This window comes from Lissotriton vulgaris, chromosome 8, assembly GCF_964263255.1.
Source record: "Lissotriton vulgaris chromosome 8, aLisVul1.2, whole genome shotgun sequence".
NCBI lineage: Eukaryota > Metazoa > Chordata > Amphibia > Caudata > Salamandridae > Lissotriton > Lissotriton vulgaris.
In genome coordinates, this window is record NC_141696.1 from 81514532 (window position 1) to 81537674 (window position 23143).

Below are 23143 nucleotides of genomic sequence, written 5' to 3' on the forward strand. Positions count from 1 at the left end.
ATATAAAAGCAAGCAGATTGCAGACAAAGCTGTAACGGACAAAAACATGCTGCTTTTGTATCAAAGATTTAGAGCTTACCTCACACACAATAAACAAAGTAGTAAACAAAGCGCTGCATGGCATGTGTAACATATTTGAAAACAATGTCACTGGTGAGAGGAGAAATGCTAGACACGGCCTTGGCGGCCGTGAAAGTGAAAACAGTAATGCAGAGCTAAGGAGTTGAAAGCGCCCTCAACACAGCACACGTCTAAACAAGAACATCGCCGAAAGAAAAAAAAGCGGCCGGGAAAGGATCCCTTTGAAGTGGCCGTGAAAGTGAAAGCCATTAGGGGGGATGAGAATTGAGGCCAGCGCGCACTGCACACGCTGGGGAAGCCTGTGGGAGGGAGGCTGATGGCTTTGATGTGGGAAATGCGCGTGCTTGTGTTCACGTGAACTGTTTGAAATCCGCCCGATGGTTTGAGAACTTTTTTGCCTCCTATAATTCTCGACTATCCATTCTTTGGGGAATGGGATAGGCGAGACCTAAAAAGGGGTAGAGAGCGGTAGGTGGGGGAGAAGAGTCGGAGGCTGAGATTGGTGAGAGGAGAGAGGGGGACCTGAGGGGGAGAAAGAGATAAGGCAGTCCAGCAAAAGAGAAATGACTGAAGGTCGGCAGGATGGAATCCAATGGACCAAAGGAAAGGACAAGAATCCACAAAATGGCGGACCCGGGTCGTGGGCATTAATGGAAACCATCTCAAAATGGCAAGATGCACCCAGGTCAGGACCCAAAAACCATGAGAGCAGAGTTCCATGAAGTGGGGTCGGAGGGGGGACGCAGTCACAGCACCAAGGGAAGGCAGTAGAATGTCTGCTGTTTGCGTGCACAGGCACAGCCCCACAAGGACATCAGGCTGACGAACCATGCAACAAGGAGAGCCGAGAACTGGAGCGAGCCTCAGAATAGGTAGGGACCACAGAGACCGAAATAGAAGAGTGTCCCACGCGTAGCCTGTCCCGCTGGGAACAATGACAAATTCAGGCCAAAATCCATGAACGAGGAGGAAAGCCAGAGCCACCGTTTAACAGCAAGCGCTGCCGAGGAGCACTCCGCCATCTTGTGCTCAGCAAGCGGGCTTCTGATCCGGAGAGTTTAAGGCCAGTGGAGGGACATGTCATCGGAGCCCCCACCGTCAATGCCAGAACTTCTGGGGAAACGCCAGGGTGATTAGCAGTGCCCCCGCTCACCGTCTACCATCCTGCGGTGCGTGGCAGCAGACAGTGGAGAGACCCCATGCATCCAGCGCTGCTATCAACCCTCAAGAAGCACATCGCCAGCCGCCAACTCCACTCCGATCTCCCGCACCGCGAGTGGCTAGGCAAGGTTAGCTGAAGTTTCAGATTGCAACGAGGAGCTTGTCACGAGAAAATAACTGCTTAGTTTACTGAGGTGTCACAGTGGGCACTGAGCTGCATACAGGATTGATGGGAGTTGGAAGTGTGCGTGTCACTGTGTGAGGAAACGCACTCGTAAAAAGTACAGTGTGTGCATCACTGAATCTGACAATGCACTGTTATTACCCAACATATGCAGGCGCAGCACCTCTCCATGCCCCAGGGAATAAGCACATCGGTTGTTCGAGTTTGCCTGTTCGCTATTATATTAATTGTTAGACCCAGGAGTGACCTCTAAACCAGTCCATCACACACTGTGTGTATTGTTCCTGCCTCCTCGCGCAGAGAAGAAAGGAGAACGGGAAGGGTAAGAGGATGTCTGAAAGGTAACAGTGCGGGGGAAGAAGGAAATCAGAATGATGTCTGAGTGGGTGTGTGGATGAATGTATGGGGGATAGGGAGGTCTGAGATGGAAGGGGGGACAGGGTAGTCTGTACACGTCCAAGCTATATGGGGTTTGTGGCGGAGGGTAGAGGGTTGGCACTGAACTTGCCCGTAACAGCGGGGGCAGCTGGTGGGAGAGTAGGGGGGGGACAAGGAGTGGCACTAACTCACGGGAGGGCTGCGCATGCCATGTTTCACACGTCCTCGTCTGGCGACCCTGCTGTGGCCGGGATCAGATGCCCTCTCGTAGGGTTCTCTTAGTTGTCGCCCCACGTGTGTAAGAAGGGAGCCCACACTTGGAGGAACAGATCGGATTGATCCTGGAGGTTTTAAATGATTCGCTCATCTGCGGCCGAGTGGATTATAGCCATTATCCACGTCTCCTGTGATGGCGGGCCTACACATGGTTTTACTAAGGTGCCTATCAGAGGAGACATCTCCTTTGCACACTAAGGTGCAAATATACTTAGAAGTCATGCAGCACATCAACTGATGTTGTGTGAAAGGAAGCGAGCAGGACAGCACCATATCTACTAAAATATGACGCTGTTGCTCTCTTCACCAGCACAGGTGCACTTTAGGTTGTTTTGCGCAATGCACACACCCTTGCACCACTGTGCAATGGTTTTTGTCTTTTACTGTCTAGCACAGAATGATGTGAGGGTAGACTCCTGTACAAAATATTATGTGTACCGTTAAGTGAAAAATGTGTGCAAAATCTGAAAATGATGGAGAATTTTTTTCTCTCTCCAACTTTACAGCTGCCTCGAGCAAGTGTACAGTAGAAATGGCTTTGTGTCAGTCAGTCAGTAAAACTTTTTTCGATTTTACCAACGAAATGGCCTTGTGTCACTATCTATAGTTGGCTGCGTGGGAGTGATTATATACCATCCGTGGGACGTCCCTTCACTCAAGGAAGCCCAAAGCAGTGCACAGCGTTACGTTGCACCACTTTAGGGTTACTTTCCAACATAAAAGTAGTTTTGCACTTGAAAGTAAATCCCAAAGCAACACTTTGCACAGGTCTGCGTCACGTTTGATGACACTGTAATGGCGCAAAGTGTTGTTAAATCTGCCCTAAACGTAGACATGCTTGTGGCTGCTAAGCAAGAGCGACTGGCATTAGAAAGAAAAATGAGGGATTCAACTATGAAACACATAGCTGCAGCGCATATGGTATCTCTCAGACATCAAAAAGTTGGCATTGCGTGTACGGGAGTTTCCACTTGCTCCCATTTAGCTTGAGATTTTGAAGAGAGCTGATGCTTCTAGAGGTTGCCTGTCTTATATATAACGGTGAAAGTGTAACTGTAAAGAAAGTAAGCAGAGACAATGGGAAAGGATGAACAGGTATACAGTGGAAGAAGTGTGCATGTACAGGACGTCATGTGGTCTGGGGACAGCTGAGGAAGGGAAGGTCTTGATTGCATACTGCGGGCGGTGGGTGGTTGCCTTGACCTTTTTTTTATATAATGTTGAATGTGATAAGAAGGTAATGTCAGCTTTGAAAACTGTGTGTCCCAAAAGCTTGATAAATTGCCTTCAGAGCCAGCTGGAGAACCTTTTGGGTACCCTAGGTAATGCAACAATGTTTTAATATAGACATGGTGTTTGTATCCGAGAAGTCAAGCCCTGACATTCGGAATCTACTGTAAAGAATGAAGAAACGTTTACTGTTCCGTTGAGGATCTACTACACGGATGGGGATTTTTGGTAACAGGGTCTTCATTTTATTTCAGTTTTAATCTGCAGAAACTCTGCAGAAGAAATGGTTGACCTGTTGCTCTATCTGTAGGAATGTTAATGCTAAAGAAAAGTGTGCAAATGGTCTAATGGATGTAGGACTTTTAGCAATGGCTAAGCAACACAGATTTTAACATGTTCCCTTTAAGGCCTTTTAATGAATATTTATGTATCTAAGAAAACTATTGAATATCTGTGGGTGACAGTACAAGGATCAGCTGGGGGATCTGACTGGGAACGAGCTGGTTTCCTTGTAAGAAGTAATCAACTTAAATGTGATGCAAACGCACAGTGGACTTTAAATGTGAAATAATGATGGATGGATATTTAAATGCCACAAAGACAATATTTGTGTTACTGCTAATAACGTGGATAGCAGCATAGACTTAACAAAGTTATAAATGTTGTATTTAAATTCGATTTTTTAAAACTCTTATTAGAATAGAAGATAAAAGGTTAATGTGCAGTCAATGCAACAAGACAGGTTAGATCATTTAATATGTGAGAATTAAGGAGTCTAATTGATGGACCTCATCTCGCCGGATTATTGGGGCAAACTACCTGTTTAAAAATGAGACGTGGTATAAGGAATTTATTTAGAAAAGCAATCAATTGGGATTTTAAAAATGCCCAGAGTCGAGTATACATGGGAACAGTGTCTCGGAAGTTCTCCTACTACAGGTACGGTTTTGTCGGTTATAGTGTTCTTAAATATCAAAAAATATCCTCTCCCGTGAAGCAGAAATACCCCAAAAAACTTTAACCTATCTGGAGATCTGTCACATAAAGAAAATCAGGACTTGGAGGCGGATTGCTACATCATCGACTGTACACCTGGACCACAAAGTGCAAGCAATTGAATCCATGGCATTTCTAAAGCCACTGTCAGAAACTGGAGTATTAGCTGAAGGGTGTGAGAACTTGGAGGCAATAAGTATAGTATTTATGCAGCCCTCAGACAGTCATATACTGAAAACACAATACAAGAAATATCCCGAATCCATTCAGAAAGAAGGAGAATATTTAAAAAAATTAAATGACACCAAAAATCCAATAAGTAGAACTGGAATATAAGAATTTTTAAAGTTTGAATTAAAAATAGCGCCAAAAAGCACAGAGTTTCAAATGTAGGTATCTGATCGCGCTAGACTGGGTCAAAGTAAAAAGTTGAGCCTGACAGCGATGGAGAGTGGGTCGGATACAGGGACCAGGTTTGTCCCAGAGGAAAGCTTGCCTTCTTAATTATAAAGTTTTATTGAGAGAAAGTAGTTATCAATAAGTCATCGACAGGATAAGATGCTAGCTGGATCCAACGTGGGGCTTGATAATGGCAGGCCACTGGAGAGTGGGGTCTCGGTGCGCTTGTCGAAATAGGCGGTAAAGCTCTGAGTGGGCAAAGTCAGTGCCCAGGAAGGCCTTAACGTTGATTGGATGCAGCTTGGTGCCAGTGCCAATGAAGCTCTCTATGTTCAGACTTTTCTGGAAGTCGGCTGGTCTTCAGAGGGGCGGACTGGCAAGGTGAGGCCAACCAAAAATGTGAAATCTATGGCTGCGATGGCGATCGCGATCTCTGTCCGTTCTTCAGGCAAAAAGTTGGCAAAAAGCTTTTAAATCCCACTTATTGCAGTTTTGGGGACAGGAGTATAGTCTAACACCAGCCTAGGGTTTAGGATATAAGGTGCACCTCTTGGAGTTAGGGCTCACTCCAACAGAGGCCAGCAGTAGGGTCCAGGGCAGGTCCAGATAGTAATGCCTGTTCTGGAGACAGGCCTGTCGAACTTTGTTGTGTCCCTGTACTTCAAACAGGAGGTCAATCAACAAACTCCTGGGTTCAAGGCAAACAGATCCAAACTTCCTTCAGGATCCAGACAGCAGTGTAGTCCCTTTTCTGACTCTTCACAGGTCCAGGAGTATTCTGAGGAGGATACTGGGATGCCACATTTATGCCCAGTGCCAGCCTGTGGGTGGGGGGAACTCATGGCCACGTTCAATATATTTGGGAAATAGTTCCCTATGGTGGTCCTTCACACTTTTGCAGCAATTACTGAGTGTTTTACTGTACTGTAACCCCCCATCCTCATACCCCCTTTTTCTTAAATCAAACATGGCAGAACCATTCTAGGTTCTGGTTCCTGGTCAGAGCTACATGTGCCCACCCAGAGGTATGGCTATGATAATGGTCATGATAATGGTCAAACCCTCCTCTGTGGTCACTCCAAACCAGTTCGGGGGCAGATACCCCTCTCACTGGGTTTGGAGCCAAGTTGTCTAGGATGGCAAAAGGGAGGGAGGCCTAGGTATGAGCTACATCTACCAGTGACAGGGTAGGCATCCTTTTAAACTCAGGAAGGGGCTCGGCATAGGCCCCAGACCCTACTTCTCAAGGAAGAAAGGCACCTCCCATACCCTAGCCACTGTCTGGAAGCAATCCACATCTCACCAAATGGGAGACATCAGCAGTCATTTGACCCTGGCAGGACATTTATAACTATCTAAAAGTGTCAATTCCAAAATGGTAACATGACTATTAAGTTGGATTTTAAATTAATATTAAAATGAGTCCATTATGTTTTTATAGATTCTACCAAATTGAAATTAGGCACTACAAGTTGTCATAGTGCAATACCGTTTTTTCCTATGGGAGATCCGGCCATGCCACAGTGAAAAACGAATTTAGAGTTTTTTGTCACTACCAGCACATGTAAAACACTAAATATACATGCCTTACCTTTGGAATATTATGCAACCCGCCCAATTGTTTTGCCAGGTCGAAATGGCAGTTTAAAACTGCGCAGTGTGGGATCTGTTATTACTAGGTAGTGATCTACAATTTTCTCCTGTCCCAAGGCAACAGGAATTTATTAAAACATGGATTGGGTTAAGGTTAAAAAAGAGAAGAGACGTGTCTAGGGAAATATAAGGTGTCATCAGGTCAACCTGTTTCAGCCTACATGAGCCCATGCGGTTTTTCTTTATGAACTATAAGAAAGCACTGACCAGGTGTCTTTTGAGGCTATGAAATATAAAAACAAAACCCTCAGGTCTTTAGTTGTGTTAAGAGAGAACATCCAACATGGATTCCCCTAGTTTTTACGGATCCCACACTGTCTCTTTGTCTTGAGAGACCCCCTCCTGGTGAATGGTAGCCCTGATGACGATGCTATCGCTTACTAGTACATCAGTGGGGATAGTATGCAATTGATCGAAAGTAGCTGTGAGTTCAGTTTTTATAAAATAACGTACTCATGAGCACAAACTGTTCCTATTAGACACATTTGCTACAAAACAGAAGCCATTGTTGTACTTAAACAGATCAGCCCGAGCTTCACTCCCAGGAGACAGCACTCGTGGCCCCTCAACACCACTGTATATTTAGAGTGCGGGGTGCCACAGGGGTCCGCCCTGTCCCCGCTTCTATTTAACCTCTACCTGCAACCATTGATTGCTTCTCTGGCCACTATGGGCTGTAAAGTCTATAACTACGCGGACGACACGCAACTGCTGCTAAGTGTCGATGAAACCACGGCCGCGCAACTCCAAGCTCAGAACATCTTGCGGTTCACAGTGCAATGGATGACAGATAATCTGTTAAAAATCAACCCCGACAAGACTGAGGTACTAGTGATTCCATCTACTGCCTTACCTTGGTGTGATCTCTATTGGCCTACAGAGCTGGGCCCGGCTCCAAAACCAAGCTCATCTGTAAAGAGCTTGGGGATCAAACTGGATGATGATCTGTCAATGGCCCCTCAGATCTCTGTGGTTGTGGGAAGTTGCACGAACATCATTAGGCAACTGCGGAAGTTAACTCCTGTCCTCTCACAATCCATGATGCGATCAATAGTAGCGGCCACCATCATCTCCAGAATTGATTACGGGAATGCCCTGTACCTTGGCTTACCGAAAACTCTGACCAGTAGACTCCAGGTCATAATGAATGACGCTGCCCGGTTGATTTTCAGATTACCGAGGAGATCTAAAGCTACTCCTCTACTACAAAGCTTGCACTGGCTCCCCATTAAAGAAAGAGTGGAATTTAAGAACTTATGCACGGCCCATAGGGCAATCTATGGAAAAGCCCCAACTTACATCAAAGATCGTCTGCAACTTTATTGCCCTACGAGAACACTTCGATCCTCAGACTCCCAACTACTGGTCTGGCCCCGCTACAGGCTAGTGACCAAGGGAGGGAGAGCCTTCTCAGTGCTAGTCCCTCAGTTATGGAACAGGCTGCCGGAGGCACTGCGTCGGGAAGGGAACCTACTACGATTCAGGAAGAGCCTAAAAACATTCCTGTTCAGAAAAAGCATGAGCACAGTATAATCCAGCTTCCATCTTGCTAAGTTATTGTTTACTACCATCTTTCCTGGCGCTTAGAGGCCTGCAGGTGATTAGGCGCGCTATAAAATCCCATTAACAATAACAACAATAACAATAACAATAACAGTATAAACATCAGTTTCAAAGGACAAGAACACAAGCCCCCTCTTTTCACGATAGGAGACAAGCTACGATTCTGGCAACTGTAGTATTCGGACTCACAGCTCAAATCCCACTAATTCACACTTTTAGTCAAGTCAAGTCGGGGACATTTGTATAGCGCACATATCACTACCAAGAGTCTCATGGCGCTTGCAGACGGCTCTGAAATAGAGATGGGCTCAGTTGTCAAATAGCCATGTCTTCAGCTTATTGCGGAAACAGCTACGACTAGGGATGGTACGCAGGTATATAGGCATTTTATTCCAGGATGCCGGTGCGAGAAAGGAGAAAGATCGACCCCCCTTTCCTAACAGTACGCACTCTCAGGGGAATAAGCAGTGCATCGTTCCTGGATCTAAGAGTTCTGGGTGGCTGATACCCGCATAGTTTATGCAACCAATATTTTGGACCATTCCCATACATATGCTTGTGTGCTAAACCCAGAGTTTTAACCCTTTCGATGCTGATGACGAGCTGAGCTCGTCATGATGCACAGTTGAGCTGTGCTGATGACGAGCTGAGCTCGTCATGAAACTATGAAAATCTGGAGCTTTCAGCACTGGGGGGGAAAACGCCTAGCAGCCAAGGTGTTAAAAAGGATTCGTTTTTTCACTGGAAGCCAGTGGAGAGCTTTCAAGCAAGGAGCGGAAGAGGATCTTTGTGGAAGGTCAAGGACTAATCTGGCTGCGGTGTTTTGCAGAACCTGAAGCCTGCTTAATAGATTTTCATTTATTGAAAGCAATAGTGCGTTACCGTAGTCCATTCTATTTATAATAAGTCCCTGTATTAATGGTTTCAGTGCCTCCATAGGAATCCATTTAAAAACCTTCCTCAGACTGCGCATTACGCCAAAACAGGTGCCTATAAAATGGTTTGTTTGTTTTTTTATGGACAGTTTGTTGTCCATGTGAAAACCAAGGTTTCGGACCGTTTCCTTGGGAGTTGGACAAGGACCTAGATTGAGTGGCCACCAGTCCTGTGACCAATGTTACGCAGCCTTACCAAAGAGCATAATCTCTGATTTGCTACAGTTCAGTTGAAGATGGTTTGTCCTCATCCACTTGTCAACATGACGTATACAGTTTTTAAAACGCTGCTTGTTTTCAGTGGGGTCAGGACCTAAGGAGATCAGGATCTGCGTGTCATCTGCGTAAGACATGACATCAAATCCATAGGCTCTGATCACTTTCTCCAGAGGGGTCATGTACAGATTGAAAAGCGTAGGGCTCAAGATAGAGTCTTGCGGTACTCCCATCTCACATGAGATGCTGTTTCCTATCTGGACAGTTCTGACCCGGTCAGATAGGTAGCTTTTGAACCATTTAAGGGCCTTTCCTCTGACACCAATCTCCCAGAGCCGCTGTTCTAAAATGCTATGGGAGGTGGTGTCAAAGGCGGCGGACAGATCGAGCAGGACGAGAATGACTGACTAGTGTTTGTCTAAGGCCAGTCGGATGTTGTTCGTAACTTCGACCAATGCTGTCTCCGTACTATGAGCCACCCTAAAGCCTGACTGAAGAATCTAAAAGTCCATGGCTTTCAAGATGGTCAACAAGCTTTTGATTGACAAGGGATTTCAGCATCTTCCCGAAATAAGGGTGTAGGGAGATATGACGGTAAGTTGAGAGAAGTTTTGGATTAGCCATCGGTTTCTTTAGGATGTGTCTTACTATGGCTGCTTTCCATACTGTGGGAAAGTACGCTTCCAAAAGTGACTTATTGAATAGGCCGATTAGTCGTTCCAATAGTACTGGAGCAATAATGGAAAAGAACATGGGAGGAACAGGGTCAGTGGGGGAACCAGATTTTATCTTCTGCATAACAGAGGTGTCTGCCTTATAGTCACATTTTTCAAATTTGTTCAAAATATGAGGGGGATCGGGCACTGGACAGGGCAAAACTTCAGGTTATGTGCTACTCTGTTGAGATATAAGAGAAAGATGAATAGCAGTAATTGTTTCACAAAGAATTTGGATAAGGAGTCAGTCCAGTCTTGGGATATAGGCATTGATGGCTGATTACAAGAAGTTGTAAATTCCTTCGAGACTTGGTAGAGTTCTTTGGAGGAGTTTTCTGACTTGTTGATCAGGTTTATTAGAAATGTTTTTTTGCCTGTTTTATTTCGGACATGTATCCATGATGTAGCATTTTATATATTTCACGGTCGGCCGTATCTTTACTTTTCTGCCACTTTCTCTCCGCAGTGCTGAACAGGCATTTTGTTGTTTTTAGTTTGTCAGTAAAAACCAGGGGGCAGGGTCTAGTCTTAACCTTAACGTTGCTACAAGGGGCAATTTTAACTAGTGCAGTCAGAATTGCTTTGTCAAAACTTTGTGCTGCTAGATTTACTTTCGCTTCTAGGCCTATCTGAACTGGCCAGAAATGTTTTGTAAACATTGGCAAAGTGACATTGCGCCACGGCCTGCGCCATATAAATTCATTTTCTCTCTCTATTTTAGCCGCAGTTATGGGAATAATGAATTTTAGTAAGTAATGGTCTGTCCGTGGAAGCGGAGTCGGAGTTTCCATCATTATTCAAGGGGAGTTGGTAAAAAGAAGGCCCAAGGTATGACCAGCACTATGTGTGGGACCCGCGACCAACTGAACGAGGCCAAGAGTACTCAAATTGGAGATCAGTTTCTCAGTATCAGTATTCAATAGCATTTCTGAATGATGGTTAAAATCTACAATTAGGAGAAAATTGTCTGAGGCTAATACATGCAACGCAATGATCTCCAATAGTTGTCCGTGAAATCACCTTTTGCTTCAGGGTGCCGATAAATGAGGACACCTCTCCAGGAACCATTCGGCAAACCATTAATCTTAAAAATGCTAATTTCTGCATGGTTATGGGCGAGACTCTCTAAAACCGCAATGTTTAGATTGGGTACAGAGGCAATTAGCTGGCCACCCCCTCTAGTCACTTTCCTATCTGTTCGAATTACTTTGTAATGTGAAGGGATGGCAATTTACACATCCTGGGAAGCATACTCATGTAGCCAAGTCTCCGTCACGAAACAGATGTCAGGGGCTACTTGATCTAAAAGGCTTCATATCTCAACTGAATGTTTTGGGATGGAGCGGGCATTAAAGTAGATTGCGATAAGCTGGTTAGGAGCACCGAGCTGATTTGAACATTGGGACATGACAACCTTCTCAGGACTGACGGGTTTAAGTAAGCACGAAAGTTCAGGGATGTTAAGTATTTCGTAAGCAAGTGCATCACTAAATTCTATACAGGGTGCATTTAAATCTTTAATTTCTTTACATGAATATTTATAAAGCACCATATTGCCCTTAAATTGTAAGTATTCTAAAAGACTTGACTTACTGGAGAACAGAAAAAAGAGGAATGAAAAATGCAGAGGTCCTGGCGTCTGGCGGCGGTCAGGCGCAGACGGGCGCAGGCGGGCTTGCCTTTGGGACGCCTTCAGCACACCGCTGCACGCGTCCGTGCTTTTCTCCTGATTAAATAGGAGGAGGCGTGAAAGAAGCTAGAGTTCTACCTGCAGCTTCCGGCAGTGCCACCGGAAGCAGTGGAAGCCCGTTTTAGATTTGGCAATTACATTACCTAACCCCTTCGTAAAGATCATCTTGCTATAAAATCTCTTGCAACCCATTAAACTCAAATTAGAATAAGAATAACCTAAGCTAAAAAAAAGATGTTCCAGTACTTTTAACCATAAGGCAACGTTAATAAAAATCAGTCGGAAAACGACAGCGGTTAATTCTGTAGTCTGTCTTCAGTGCCTTTTGATATTTATTTACACCCGAGCATGGACCCACACCTGTAGAACAGTACACCTCTTTATCGCGTGATTATAAAAAGAGCTCCCACCATCTCGCCAGGTAATATTCAGGACGGGAGAGACTGCACTAGTACGGAGAGTCCGCACTAAGAGTAAGTTGCACAGTCCACTGCGGTGCTACATTGCACTACATGTCCCCGTCTTAAGCGGTCACACAACTGTTTTCTCTTGTTGGTTTAACTAAATACCCATTCTCATTTCTTTTTCTACGGAGGGCAGTGGGTCCACCCCCCTGCAACATATGCGGCGCTACCAATAACACGATAAGGTAAAAAAACGCTGCATTTATTTTCCTCACAAGTCTACAAATTCTCTTCACTCATGCAATGTTTGAAAAAAATATTTTATTAGCGTACTTAGAGATTGTGCATTAAGGCGTTCGCATCTCTAGAGAATGCAGATATTTTGCCGGTTTACAAATGTCAAAATACCATTATACCCATGACAAATGATCCAAGGCCTTGGGCTTCTCAATGACCTGATATATGTGAACCATTTGTAATGCATGTGTCTCTGACAGGCCTTAGGCAGGGGGAATCCACGTCGAATGTTCCCCCTTTACACAATCAACGACTTACGTGTTTTGTTTTAAAATTTCCTAGTGGCCACTCTGAAAAAGACACTCCAACAAGCAACACTCGACAAGAAGGATCCCCAAGCTGCTTTAAACGAAGTCCTGCGAGCTTACCGAACAACTCCACATGAGACCACTGGCAAGTGCCCTGCTACCCTAATGTTGGGACGATCCATTAGGACCAGAATACCCACTCTGGATGAGGCCTTACAGTCTGACATGCATGAACTTGAACATGACGACATTGCTGCCATTGATCTAAAGAACAAAGAGAAAATGAAATTATATGAGGATGCTCGAAGGAGAGCCAGAACCCCGTCCATTCATGAAGGAGACAGGGTGTTAGTCAAACAAGAGCAACAGAGGAAAACAGACTGCCGCTATCGAGCTGAGCCATTAATAGTCACCCAGCAAAAGGGAACTATGATCACCGCGGAGTCTGAAAACAAGAGGATCACGAGAAATGTGTCACACTTTCAAAAGTGCCCTTCTGCAGTCAAAGACATCCTTGCCGATTCGCCAAGAATCCTGGCTAGTGAGAGTGCAGTAGCCAGTGTCGCTTTGTCAAGGCCCGAGATTCTCGTTGGGTCTGAAAGTGAGAATGCAGAAGCTTATCTGAGACCGCGACAAACCATCCGAAAACCTGTACGGTTGATTGAAGAACTGTAAATAGGTGCACACTGTCATCGAGGTAACAAGCCGTTATCAGCATGATTGACTTTGCAATTGTTTAAGAAGAGGGGAGATGTTATGATGCAAGTTAACATTCTAGTAGTTGGGGGAGCGGAGATGTGGGAGGGACAGGAAGGGAGGAGCGGGAAAAAGGAAATGGGCAGAATAGAGTAGGGACAAACAGGGAACGGACGTCTGAATAAAGCACCTCAAGAAAGTACTTGAGTCTGAGTCTTATTACTGCCATTAAGACTCTACAGCTTGTAACACCCAACCTCTTTATCTGTGTGACGCTCATCACTGTATCAGCGAGCAGCCATCTTTGAATTGCTTTCAAACCATTTCAGTATAATCAGCAGTGACACACAGCGGCCATCATGAGATGCTTTAAGGAAAATCTTTCCAAGATCTTTTCTAGGCATTTTTTTAAAGCTTTAACAAAACCATTCCAAGTTGCCCGCTCATGCGTCCGCACACATCTCAGGGAAAAAAAACACTGTCAAAGCCAATGAGCCTGCGTCCCGGTATGACAAGTGAGACCTATTGTCTTTGCCCATGCTTGTTAACTGTCAGGAATCATATAATATCCCTGAATGTAGACAAAGTAATTGCTTTCAAGGATTTCATTACATTTAATGTTCACACAAATAAAAATAATATATGATAGAATCTTCTTCTTTACACAAATAAATAGCATGTTCACAAAACGTTGCTGAAGTATGATGAGATCCCTTCTCTACCAGGTTAGCAGTTCAGGTTCTCGAAAAAGAATGATGGAACATGAAGCCTGCTCCCATGCTGAGCACACCCTTACCTTGTGACACAGCCTGAGAGGACCTGTTGGCTTCTTGTATAGGAGGCGCTATCTTCAGCTGTGCAACGCCTCTGGGCTCCCCTTCGCGGAGAGGAAATAATCCCTGTTTGGCAGAAAGCATCATCTAAAATAGAGAGATTCAAGTTACTCACTTTAGTAACCTAGGGCCTGAGGTGAAAAAACTAAATTTTGCCTTTTTTTATTAGCAAAAAAAATAACTATCGCTATGAAAGAATGGAAAAATACTATGAACAAATACACCAATGCACTAAGATTTGCTATTTAAGAAGAGTGATTCACAATTAGGACATCAGTCTTATTGGCAATGTATAAATGTGTCTCTGTCTCATATATATGATGTCATGCAATAGGAAATGAACTAGGAGGAGTGTAGAAGGCTACACGGGAGAACAACTGAGAACATTTCCAAGTAGACTCAACAGCCATCTACCCCCATGCTGCACCAGGGCAGGCGAGAACCAAAGATGATGACAGCAGGAGGCACAAAGAACATCTAGTGACCAGAGAAATTGTAACTGATAAGTATGTAGCCAAAAATGATACATGATTTGGCAAGGCCTAACTTATTGTGTAAATGTTGTTGGTGTTACTAACAAAAACAAATTCTCAAGAGAAGGTACAGGATGTGGTCTGAGCATCAAGACACCATCCAGACCCTTAAAGTCGACTCTCCAGCTAGAGGATTTAACAGGTGTCTGCAGGTTCGACACATCTGCATTAACACCTAGTTCAGGAGGTAAGTGGCCTGTATAACATGCTGTGTGTTGTTTTTAAGCTAGCTAACTGTATAGGCACATATATCATACTCACATGCTTTACACCCACTCACACATAAAATTAGCAAAAATTATGAATCTCGAGACACACAGGAGTCATGTGTGCGCCCTGGACATTTTGCCACTAAATCAGTGATAATGCAAGCAGTGCTACAAACAACCAGAATATTCAGTGGGTTATATTTTTTTCATTTTCTGTACCAATACTCTGTGTGTGAGGGAGGGCAAGTAGGATGTAAGTGCCACCCACAAATCCAATGACGTGGACACTGATCAATCCCATGAAACCTATGTCAGTGACATTAAGCTCAGTTGGGCTGCTCGAGAAAGATAGATACCAAGTAATTTGGACTGCATTGCAGTTAAATAAATACGAAACACCCCTTAAAAGGCACTTTCTGATATTGCCCCTGAAACTGCAACTATCCCCGGTAGGTACCCAAGACAAGGAGGCGGTGGGCTCAAAGCACACCTCTATGAGTACGTTTTGCATGGCTTCAGTTAAGTTTGCCTACCAAGGATGGACTTAACTTCATATATTAACTTTGACTACTTAATAGGTGTTTGGTATAAACCTCTTCCTCTGACTGCTCAAATAAATTTGCATGCAAACGACAAATCCTTTCCTTTCTCCTTCATCTCCCCCGCTGAACAGCCAGGATGTGAGTTTGCGTCATCAGAAGGATAAAAGAAATTACACATCGATGAATGGAATGTTTAAATTAATCTGAGCCACTGGTAATTGCCGGGCCCTACCTCAGTCCATCATTATTTTTCATATCATCCCACCACAGATTAGACCCATCAATATGCAAATCAGCCTTGATCTTGCTTCAACAGGAGCTGTAACCCGAAGTGCCGAACCAGACATTTTCTGACCTGGAACGCAAGCAATCCAAGACCAGTTTTTCCAGTGGCGGCTGCTACTTAACATGGGTTGGCGGGGCTCGACTTACTGCAGAAACAGGAAGCACACAGGCTCCCAGACTCCCATAGTCAATCACGACGCTGCTGTCATCAGCGTGACAGCAGCGTCGTTATTGGTCTGAGCGCTGTGGTTCAGTGCTCAGACAGGGACAGAGAGCCTGTAAGTGTTCTTCACCCAGGCTGTGCAATACAAGAGCATGCTAAGTGCGCATGACTGTTTGGCCGGCCCAAGACAGCTGGCCAAACTGTCATGTGCAATTAAGAGAGAGCCCCCTGCTCTTGACAGCTCTGCCCTGCACCTAGAACTGAGCCAGTATGGAAAAATAAAATGATAATTGCATTATTAGCATTTTATTTCTCCTTTTCGAACTGCTCACAGAGCAGTGGGGCAATGCTCCTCCACCTTAGAGGAGGAGCCGCCGCTGGTTTGGTCCCGTTTCGCCTTGACTGGAGCTAATCAGTCGCGGCACTGGCAAAATGCAAGAGCCTGCTTGAGTGTGGAGGCTGCTGCATCTACACAGCAACAACAATCTCTGCACTTTCTTTCTGTAAGCCCAGACTACAGAAGGATGCCTTGAAGAAAGATGCTCATGGTGGGTAAGCAGCTTTTGCACCTGAACTCCATCACTGGAGCTTCAGAAGGGAAGGGACCAGTGTTGTGCTGTTGTATAATTCCAGGAGGAACACTGGTTCTGCATTCCAAATATTGAGTTAAGCCCTAAGGCTTACACAGAGAAAGAGGGGTGGGCCAAATACCAGGGGTTCTTAAAAGGCATGCTGGAGTAGGTTTCAGATGTAGCACTAGAAAATCAACCTCTTCACAAGGTAAACTGAGGAATCTTGAGGTCTCGCAAGACATGGATCAGAATCAAACATCGCATAACGAGAAAGAGCATTGAGGTGGTAATGAGAATACTGAACAATATGTTAAGCCAACATTTACAGTGCATCGCTCACTGCAATATCATGACATTTCACCAACATGTAATATCAGTATGTATCACACAACAAGCACATTACCTCACTCGCGTGAACCTTCTGATGCCTTAAAAAGTACATTCTCCCTTTGAAGCTCTTCCCACACGGGACACATCTGTATGGTCGTTCAGCTCGATGCAGTTGGTAATGTGTCCTAAACTGATGCCTTCGGATGAAACTCATGTCACATTTTGGACAGTTATATGGCTTCTCTCCGGTGTGACTTCTTTTCTGATGGAGGACAAGGGACTCGTTGAGTTTGAAGCTCTTCCCACACTCGTCACACTGGAATAGCTTCTTACTGTCCGAAGTATTGTCCTGATCAGTCAGAATCAGAGACTCAGAGGGGCTCATGTTCACATCAACACTTAGAGAGGTGGTCTGCAGCACATGACACCTCTGGTGTTCTAGAAGACCATAGCTGTGGTGGAAGCCTTGGCCACACTCAGCACATCTGTGTGTCCTTTCTCCAGTATGACACATCTGGTGTTCAGTCCATTCTGAGCGCCACTGGAATCTTTCCCCACATTCCTCGCAGAGGAACGGCATCTCGCTCATGTGGATCCTTTCGTGCATCAACAAATGCGACTTCCAAAAGAAGCTCTTTTCACACCAGTGGCAGACAAATGGTGAAGCTCCTGCATGGTTCTCTTGCTGCTCTGGGAAATGAATCTCATTGTAAGTGTTTCCCCAATGTTCAGCTGCTGCATGAGGTCCCTCTCTTGACTTGTGCTGCATTGGGAAGGCTGCTTGGCGACTGAGACCTCTTTCACATTCACCTGCAAACAACGCTTTGTGCTCCTGCGTCCATTGTGGATTTTGCCTACTCTCTTGGTTTTGTCCGCTCACAATATGAGTTGGTGCCCCATCCATAGATTTTCCAGAAAAAGCATGGGGCTGTAACTGAACTGGGCATTCTTCTGGATTCTGGCTGTGTATACCTCCAACCATTAACACTTCACCTGCTGGAGATGAAGCAAAAACAGATAAATGTATCCTGCTGATCTACCTATCACAGATTTTATTATAGACTCAACTGGCGTTATATGCTATGTACAAGGGGCTAGACTGCGAGTACTGAAAGAAGATCTGTAACCATATTTCTCTACTCTGTAAGTGGGTAAAACACACGCTTCTTACAATATTCTACCCTGAAAATAGGTTATCTTGCAGAAACTTAAATAACACTGTGAGTGACCTACATCATTAGGAAAAAATACATTTTAGTTGGACTTCGTGGCATTAAAAATGCATAGTATCCTCCCTGCTGGCAGCCATCCAGGCCTAAGTAATGAAACTGGACAAAACGACTGGACACAACATACCAAGAAGGGGAATGTGAACAAAAGGCTCCTGACTCTACACAAGAGAACCATGTTAAAGATTTTCTGAATAAAATGTGTTTTCCATCTTGGGATCTTTCTCAAGAGCCGATAATCCCTTCAAAAATAATTCTCTCCGTTCGAAGAGCCACAATAGGTAGCGTCCGTTCACAAACATCCCTTTCATTTGAAAAGTCACAGAAAAATGTGCATCAACCCAACTGAGCAGATCACAAAGAATCCTCACTTGTGTACAACAGTTGGGTTTCCGCCCAGGATGCAGCATTAAAACAGCAGCCCTACAGAAACCGACAATGTGCAGCTTAGTCTTCCGATAGGAATTCTACTACTCGTTCTTTCTAAATCTAAATCCATTTCCTGACATGGGTGTTCCCATTCTTCCTCAGTCAAGGAGTTTGGAATTTGGAATTTGCATTTTATTTTTTAAAATGATGTTCCAGGGAAAAACAACATGTGCTAAGTATTATTTTTCACTAGAAGACACATACTGGGAATCTTTCCCGCCATGTGCAATTGAATAGATCTGGTCCTTTGTGATTCTACTACACATCTGTGGGGCACCTCAGACCCTAATTTATACTACTAATTTACAAATACAGACTCATCTCAGCCATTTCCGGTGTTACTGATATTTGTGGTACGACACCTTCTGAATCAACACAACTCAAAACAGAGTTCTGCAATCGCTGGCGGGAATTCTAAGATGTAACTCTGCAACTGCGTATGCGCGAGATGAGAGCGGAACCTTACTCTACCAGGATCACTTTTGTAGGATATCTGACTGTGGAAATAATGCACAAACACAGGAAGAGTCTTAACAGGGAGGCAATATAAGTAGTAAATGCTTTTCTATTTATGTGAATAGGTCTAACCTTTTGTAAATGTAAATGTAAATGTAAATGTAGTGTATTTTATATAGCGCACTTCTACCCGGAGGCCTCGTAGCGCTGTATTCATACCGCTGTGGAACCCATCCTGGCTTTCCTGTGAAATGTCCACTCCTGGGCACCCCCAAGGTGAAGCCAGGCATCCACAGCGCTGCTGGGGCCGTTGTGGAGATTAAGCAAGCTATTGCCCAGAGTCACAGAGTGAGACCCATGATTAGACTAGGCACCGAGGCGAGAATTATCAGGTCCGGGGACATTGAGTCCAAGAGCCACCGAGGCGGGAATTGAACCCTTGTCCCGGGCCAGACCTCTGCATCAGGGTCTGCCGCTCTAACCATTGAGCCACACTTTTGTGAATAATGTTGTGGTTCTAATACACAAATGTAGATTAATTTGAGGCCATTCCAGCTTCTTAAGGGCAGACGCGAACAATGGACCGTGAACAAGAAGCTGGATTTATTGTATGGCCTGCTGAGTTCTAAGCCTCACTGTGGTTGTTGCCTGCACATTTTATACCTATTACAGTTGTACTTGTTATTTTTTCCTTTAGGTAAAAGGATGTTTAATGAATATGTTTTAATTGGTTGAATAGAGTCCAGAGTTCTATTACACGTGCACCCTTCAGCAAATTTTGCTGAGATTTAGCTGCTAGAACTAGGGTTGGTTGTCATTCCTTCTAAGGCTAGGTCATGTTCTGTTTTCCCAGTGTGGTCCACCTACCAATCTGTCTGTTGTCACAAACCCAAATACTCCTCTATTTCAGGGGGCTTATCATTATCAGGCTTCCCTATTCTTGAAGCTGAGGGCACTTACACTCATATATGAAGTCACAAATGCTATTTATCTCACTTCTTTCAGGCCATTACATCTCAAGAGGAGGGTTTTTGCTACTGTAAAAGATACTCAAAAACAATACAAAGCCTGGGCTACACATTACTTACCAGGGTTGATCTGTCTTGCGTGTTAGTGTTATGTTCTTCACATTGCTTGTTCAGTGCAGATCTACCCACCTGACAACCTTCTGGTGGGTGGTTACTTGTTGTGCAGATTGAGAGCACATATGATTACAGCTATGGACATCTGAAAAAATCACTTGGTCTGTACAATAACAGTCCAGCAGAATCTGGAGGAGGAGAAAGCTGACCAAGAGACTTGAGGAGCAGGAATGATTTTATCAGGCAGAAGAGTTACTCAGAGGGTTAAATGTTGACACAAGTTGTCTATGCTCCAACTTCTCAATCTCAAACCTCAGAGAATGAACCTTAATCAACACTAAGCATTTTTAAGCATCCTTCCATAGTACACAGTAAATAACCTAGATGTATGTGTTTAATTACCCATTGAGTTTGTATTTTTTGAACAGGCATCCATCTCACTGTGGTAAGCCTCGCTTTGGCATCGCTCCATCTTCAAGGGGAAGATCCTGGAATCTTCATTCAATTTTAGCAGCATCTGAAGCCAAACAGAATCAGTCAGAAATCCAAGCAAATTTAGGAGACACGTACCATACACAGAGAATGTGATCCGCTGCGCTCAGGCCACCCTAAAACTATCTATTCAAAAGCCTGAAAACTTAATTAGGAAGCCCCTCTACTTCAGAAGATCTGATTAAATTGACCACGCCATATCTCAAACATTATTACTGGAAGTTTGCCCATGCTCTGGACTGGAAGCAGCCCGGAGGGAAGCAAAGATGACAGATGTTGTTGACAGCAATGGCATTCTACAAGCGACCTAAAAACACGGGATGGAGTAGGCCTCAATCTGCAGCATCTATTTAATACAGCTGAGGTATTGATGTGCATTAGGTGCACAGAGCATCACAGATCTTAAGTGGTCTAGAAAGAAATCTTACCGGACATTCCTAACAAATAAAACGGATATTCGAATATACCACATAACACAGTACCTCACACTAGAGATAGCCAAGTACAAAGTCGTAAAGAATCAAAATAATTTTCGCTATTAATGTAACCCATTTAAGAAGAAACTGTTCAACACCATCATCAGCCAAACGGAACAACCAAAGGTGATACAACATATAGCACCTGCCAACAATCCTTCTGCCTACACTACCAGCATCCTCAGACTGCATGCTATCTCAAAAAGCGGATTGTTTGCCCTGCTTCCTTTCAATCAAATGATTCTCTCCTTAACCTCCATCCTCTACAGACCTCATGGTCTCTAAGAGTAGCCTACTCTGTTGCATGCCTACATGCATCACTCCCCACCGGCCATACCCCTCCTCACAAACCACAAGCTCTCCTTATGTGTAACCATTCAATGCAATCTAACAACACCGTACTTCCTCTATCTTATCCACTCACCCCTCCTTCCATCTCAATGAGATCACACAATGAGCTCCATCTAGCTCCTATCTACTTATTCTACCACAAACTGGAGGAAATGTGTGGAACAGTTTCCTAAGAGCACAAAATGAATTCGAATAACCAACCATGAATGGCAAATAACAGCAACTAGAATAACCACTAGCCTTGGATTCTGAAATAGCGTGCTACCCAGCAGAAAGTGCTTAAACTCCTCATTAGGGATAGTAAGCGCTATACAAATGCAATTACAATCGAATAGAACAAAAGGTTAAACCTACTATCATTGAGGGACTTCGCTTAACTGATAATTACGCACTTCATCTAAAAAAAGTGAGAAGTGCCTGTAGATATGGCCATAGTAACTTTACTAGGTTATTCCCTACCTTCCCTACTGTGCGTCTGAGATCAAGAGTGTGAGGCCTCTTTACTTGGGGTCCTGTGTCAGTCAGAATTTACTGGGCCTTTTCATGAGTGGGTAACACAGTTTACCACTGATATCCCAGAGGCACAATACCACTGCACTCCAACTGAATTAACTTAGTGTAACAAAAAGCCTATTTTTGCATGATCACCCTCAAAGTTTGGACTGATGCTGCTGGTTTTCCGACTCTGAAAGTGCACTGAAGCCTGTTAACCAAACTTCAGTGAAGTGTTTTAAACATTTACAAAGTATATGTTGCATTGCCTACCTCCAATTTGCTTAAGTTAAGTTACTTATAAGTCCCAAGTTTATGGTACCAAGGGCCTGTAAGTTCAAATGTGCACACAGGGCTGCAGCACTGATTGTGCCACACGCAGTGTGACAACGTGCAACATGGTTCCCAGCCTGCCACTGTAGCCTGAAAGAGCAGTTTTAAACTGCTAAATCTACTTTGCTATTTAAACCAATGGCAAAGGCACACCTTTCTTAATACTATATGTAAGTCTCCCCTAAGGAAGGCCTATTGATCCCTAAGGCAGGGACCTGGATACTACTAAGTAGGGCATGAACTTAACTGTTTCCTAATGGTAAAAATCCCAAACTGTCCTTATTAATGTAGAAAGGCTACTAGCCTCTTTGGTCAGCAGAGAGTTGTAGGGTGACATCTCAGCCTTGATAATTTTTGAATGGCACTACTAAAATGGGTACTTCAAGGTATCAAATTAATTGTGGCATTAAACCTGATGCTGAATTTAATGTCACTTGTAAGGAAAAGTAACTTTTAGAAAGTTGCCATTCTGCAGACCAGTTTTCTGGTGGCCATTCACAGATACTGGCCACCAGCCAGCCTACTGCCCCCTGGAGAGGAGTGTAAACGACTCCAAAATAAGGAACAACAGGGTATGTCCACTGGGAGGTGCTACCTACCCCTCCAAAGAAGCCACACAGGATGCTGGCCAAAAAGCGAGCTTCAAAGGAGAAGTCACCTTTAATGGGCCGATGGAAACCACATTCGAGAGGGGCTGCCCCTTTCTTCAGGTAGATGGGCTCAATGTGGAAACCAATAGGATAACCAGTTTCCATAACCCGTTTACCACGGGCATGTGATGTAGCCTACAGGCAGCCACAAGTCTATGGTGGGCTACCAAGCTCTTCACACCGAGAAAGGGGCTTAGACATCTTGAGAGTAGGCTAAATAGTGCACTCTATAATAGCTAAGATGCCTAGCCTGATGTCATGACTGCTTTCTGGTTATGAATGAGGGGGTTACCCAAAAGTAGTCACTGGGACCTGGGTTCAGTATGTACTAGGAGGAAGGGGTCCCAGTGTGAACAAGGAACATATAATACAATTCAATGAATTAATCAAAAACAAATATTTGATCCGCAAAGTTTTATTCACTGTGGGATCCAGTGTAATGAATACACGTAGCAATCAATCAACTGTATTGAAGGTCATACAGTGCCCCAGGAAAGAGGAGGGAAGTGATAGTGGGGAGGTAAAAGAAGTGGTGGGATTGTGTGACAGTAAAATCAATCATT

At 44.3% G+C, this 23143-nt stretch overlaps 1 protein-coding gene across 2 annotated transcripts in view; it reads right to left on the reverse strand.

The window, feature by feature from the left end:
• Nucleotides 1-23143, reverse strand: part of LOC147693450 (uncharacterized) — a 326887-nt gene that overhangs the window by 67643 nt on the left and 236101 nt on the right. For both annotated transcript variants that reach the window (XM_086933731.1, XM_086933730.1), the window contains exons 10-12: nucleotides 20189-20303; nucleotides 16664-17586; nucleotides 13920-14043 (exon numbers count right to left, since the gene is read on the reverse strand). In XM_086933731.1, coding sequence (XP_086789857.1) covers nucleotides 13920-14043; nucleotides 16664-17586; nucleotides 20189-20303 — 1162 coding nt within the window. The remainder of the gene's footprint in view (nucleotides 1-13919; nucleotides 14044-16663; nucleotides 17587-20188; nucleotides 20304-23143) is intronic.